This window comes from Sinocyclocheilus rhinocerous, unplaced genomic scaffold, assembly GCF_001515625.1.
Source record: "Sinocyclocheilus rhinocerous isolate Xijiao unplaced genomic scaffold, SAMN03320098_v1.1 scaffold3201, whole genome shotgun sequence".
Taxonomy (NCBI): Eukaryota; Metazoa; Chordata; class Actinopteri; order Cypriniformes; family Cyprinidae; genus Sinocyclocheilus; species Sinocyclocheilus rhinocerous.
The window spans coordinates 300,492-304,918 of NW_015662182.1; the positions used below are offsets into that span (position 1 = coordinate 300,492).

Consider the following 4,427-nt stretch of genomic DNA (forward strand, 5'->3'; position numbering starts at 1 on the left):
GCAGTCAATTTCACTGGTTAAGGTTAGGGTCAGGTGTGGGGTAGGTTTAGGGGTTAGCATTTTTGTAGCATAGTGTAGGAAATCAACACTTTAATTGACACAACCAATAAAATCTTTAGAATCAGCTGTGGGGCGGAGTTTGCACTGAAGTGGATTGGGGAAAAAATTGCGCATGCGTGTCATGTGCCTGTCTGTCAATGGGAGGAAGCCACGCCCTATTTTGGAGCTCCCACCCCGTTTTGGAGTTCCCGCCCCCATTTGGAGATCTCCGGGCTGCAGTTATACCCTTCTCTTGTTTTCAGTGAATTGTTCAAAATATGAATTATGGAGGATGGATATGAGAAATGACATGGAAAAAATAGGACTAACAGGACGTGGAGTAAATAATATAATGGACTGCAGTAGGAGTGAACAAGGAATTAAATATTTGATTTGCTTTCTGACTAAAACGGGACTCATGACAAGAATATGATGACTAAAGTACAGTATACGGGAAATAACTAGAACCAGAAGATGGCAGTAATGCAACGTTAAGGATGCAAGCTGCCGTTAAAACCCAAAGAAGAAGAAGATGAAGTTGTTTTCAGTGTTTGCTTTCAGTTTTCAATCATGACAAGTCCGTCACAATGATGCAGACACATCAGCGTTTGTGGATCATATTACCATGTTTTATTGCATTATTGGCCGTGACCATTACATGTGGTGAGTGTGTAGAACAATTTCTTTGATTCCAAAATACGCAGATACAATTTTATTATTGGTTGCTTTGTGCGTAACAAACAATGTAAAAAAGTAACATTATAAGCATGTTTTATAGACATTTTATAGACATTCATATCATTTCAAGTGCCTTAAAGTAGGCAACCAAATAGCACAGTATGTCAACGTATTACCATCAGAAGTGCAGTACTTCTTGGTGAGGAGCATAGACTGTAAAAAAAGAGGAGCTGCCAGAATAGCGAAAATTTGGCTTTTTTTTTGACTACATCTAAATTGTATAAATGATTAACGTTATATATTGTTTACATTTTAATTATAAAATCATTGAGTATATTTACACATTTTTAGAGCTGAGTACGTTTTTACATTTTTAAATGGAAGAAGATGAGGCCCAATATTTGATCCGTTGTTAAATGTGTTATTGGCGCCCACTACCGTTCAACCGCTGTCAATGCTGTTGTGTTTTGTGTAACAGCTCCTGCGGGCTCACTTTTGCTCCTGTGTCTCTGCTGTATGGCTCTTCTATGGAAGATAAAGATCAAGAATCGCTCCATATCGAGTCTTTTGGCTCAGTATGTGGCTGTGAAAGCAGTGGGTTGGCTGGGGAGTCGCCAGAGAAACAGACTAGAGTCAGACACACGGGACATTAATCGCGTTCAGGAGGAAACTCTGCTCCAGCGTCTGCAGAAACACTCCGACACCGTTTACGGCAAGAACTACGAGTTCAGATCAATTAAAGGTGATTGATTTTAACGATTATATATATATGTATATGTATATATATATATATATATATGTATATATATATATGTGTATATATATATGTATATGTATATATGTATGTATATATATATATATATATATATATACACATATATATATATACATATATGTATGTATATATATACATACATATATGTATATGTATGTATATATATATATTCTACTGTATGAGCTGGGTGGCCGTTTTTAGTTGTCCATTTAACTACAGTCTCATTACATTTTCATTTGTTTGCTTGGCTAATGGCCCACTCCTACAACATTGAAGCATTGAAGTAATGTCGACTGACATACCTGATGTCTCAACAGTAGCACCTGAGTTTTTCACTTGAACAAAGACTGCACAAAGACAAATCACTCTGGTGATACTTAAATGTAGCTTTGCAAAAAATGCATATCACTTTTGTTTTTTAGTGCCATCCTTTAATTTCTGAAAATAATTCAGAAAATTTGCTCTGCGATGGACTGGACATCTGTCCAAGGTGTTTTCGAGATGCTTTGACACTTTGCTTCTGTGTCTGCACAACCTAATACAACCTTCTATATAAAATAGAAAAAACTAAAATATTACGTTGACACAGCTTATTTAATAATTTAAATAAGTTAATAATTTATGCGTTTAATACATTTTTGAAGGTTCTGACAGCAAGCCACTGATATGTAGGATATAGTTATTTTTTTAATTTAACATATAATAGAATCATATGTTTGAGTAGTATAAAGAAAATTCACAGTGTTGTGTGCAGTGCATTTACATTTTACGTCTTTGCTTCTATGGAATGGAAATAACCAGTGAGATGTGCTACCATCTTGTCATAAAATGTATGATGTAGTTTTTATTGTATCATTTCAGACACCGAAACATTTCAACAGCACCATCCGGTCACGGATTACAACCATTATGAAAATTTTGTGGAGCGTGTGGCTAAAGGAGAGCAGAATGTTTTAATATCGGAAAAGCCTCTTATTCTGGCTATGACATCAGGAACGTCTGGATCCAGCCGTATGCTTTTGAGCACCAAAGACACCAACACAGAATTCTTCCTACAGGTCACAACACATACACATTCTTATAAGTACAAAATTATGTCTGCATTACTAGTGGCACCAAACAATAAATGGCAAAAGTAATGGCACTTTTCAAACTTGGGTAAAGATATGGAGAAAGTACAATGGGTATATCACCCCCCTTTCAAATAATCACATTTTGTTGCTTTGCAGCCTGAAATGAAGACAGGCACAGTTTTTGTTTTATTTACTCAGTGCAACTTATGCTGCCTTCACGTGCTATCGGAAATGTCCTATTTCCCACTTATGAAGTCGTGATTACGAGCGTCGCATTCAAGTGCTTTAATGTCGGAAAGAATAAAATGTAGCATCCCATTGGTTGACTATCATAAACATTCACCGCCCTACACATGCAGTTTGCTGACAGTTCTGGAATTTCGGTCAAATACATGCTTATTTCACTGCTTATAAAACATACAATATGCTTCGAATGATCGTTCATATCTAGCCTATAAATACACTACTTTAGACTACAAGACAAAGGGATGTAGTTGTTGTGAGAACAGCACTGACAGCAGCAATGGTTGTCCCCTCCACCATGTTTAAAGATTATGACCCGCCCAACTCGGAAACTGGTATCAAAATTATTTCGGAATTTCCAAGTAGTAAATACGTCTTGAGAGGCATTCACGTCTAATTTCCGATTAGGAAACTCGTATTTACAATAATTCCGATAGCACGTGAAGGCAGCATTATTACATCCAAGTGAAGGATGTAATACCAACATGTCAGAAAAAAATTAAAAACTAGAATCACTGAGTTGGAAAAAGAATCACCCCCTCCTAAAAATGACTTGTAAACTCAATCAGGTGTAGCTAATCACCTTCTCAATGGCATACAAAGCCAGACTTTCAACTGTGATCAGCTGTGATCATTTTGATTAGCTCAGCATGAAAAGAGCTTTCGTGGATCTTTTCAGTCCATGGTAGTGCAACGGAAGCAAACACTCAACTATGTGAAGTCGTGGCCTAATGGTTAGAGAGTCGGACTCGAAACCCAAAGGTTGCGGGTTCGAGTCTCGTACCGGCAGGGATTGGAGGTGGGGGGAGTGAATGTACAGTGCTCTCTTCCACCTTCAATACCACGACTGAGGTGCCCTTGAGCAAGGCACCGAACCCCCAACTGCTCCCCGGGCGCCGCAGCATAAATGGCTGCCCACTGCTCCGGGTGTGTGTTCACGGTGTGTGTGTGTTCACTGCTGTGTGTGTGCACTTTGGATGGGATAAATGCAGAGCACTAATTCCAAGTACGGGTCACCATACTTGGCCACATGTCACGTCACGTCACGTCACTTTTAAAAAACTATGGGCACCCATCAAAAGATCACCCGGATAAAGCTGTGGACAGGCGCAAATCAGGAGATGGATACAAAAAAATTATTTATTAAGAAATTGAAGGTAATTTTTTCAACACAGACCCTCCCTGGATCAGGACGTCGTTCCAAACTGGATGAAAGAGCCAGGAGGAAACTGGTCAGAGAGGTTACCAAGAGACCTACAGCAACTATGAAACAGTTGCAGGAATTTATGACAAAGAGTGGTCAATGTGCGCATGTGATGACAATATCACAAATGTGGCTTGTATGGGAGGGTTGCAAAAAAAAAAGCCACTCCTCAAGAACGGCCAAATGCAGTCACGACTGAGCTTTGCCAAAACGCACCTTGAAGATTCTGAGACAGATTAGAATAAAATTGAATTATTTGGCCTAAACACCAAAGGTTATATCCAATACAGCTCACCATCCAAATAATACCATTCCAAGCATGGGTGTGTTTCTCTGCAGCAGGGACTGGGGCACTTGTCAGGATAGAAGGAAAAATGGATGGGGAAAAATACCGTCAAATTCTTGAGGAAAATCT

The 4,427-nt window shown here is 38.7% G+C and overlaps 1 protein-coding gene across 1 annotated transcript in view; it reads left to right on the top strand.

Annotated features, from left to right (window-relative positions):
• Positions 1–545: 545 nt before the first annotated feature.
• Positions 546–4,427, top strand: part of ghdc (GH3 domain containing) — a 16,396-nt gene continuing 12,514 nt past the window's right edge. Inside the window, exons 1-3 of the mRNA XM_016538008.1 lie at positions 546–702; positions 1,196–1,459; positions 2,354–2,550. Coding sequence (XP_016393494.1) covers positions 627–702; positions 1,196–1,459; positions 2,354–2,550 — 537 coding nt within the window. The 5' untranslated portion in view covers positions 546–626. The remainder of the gene's footprint in view (positions 703–1,195; positions 1,460–2,353; positions 2,551–4,427) is intronic.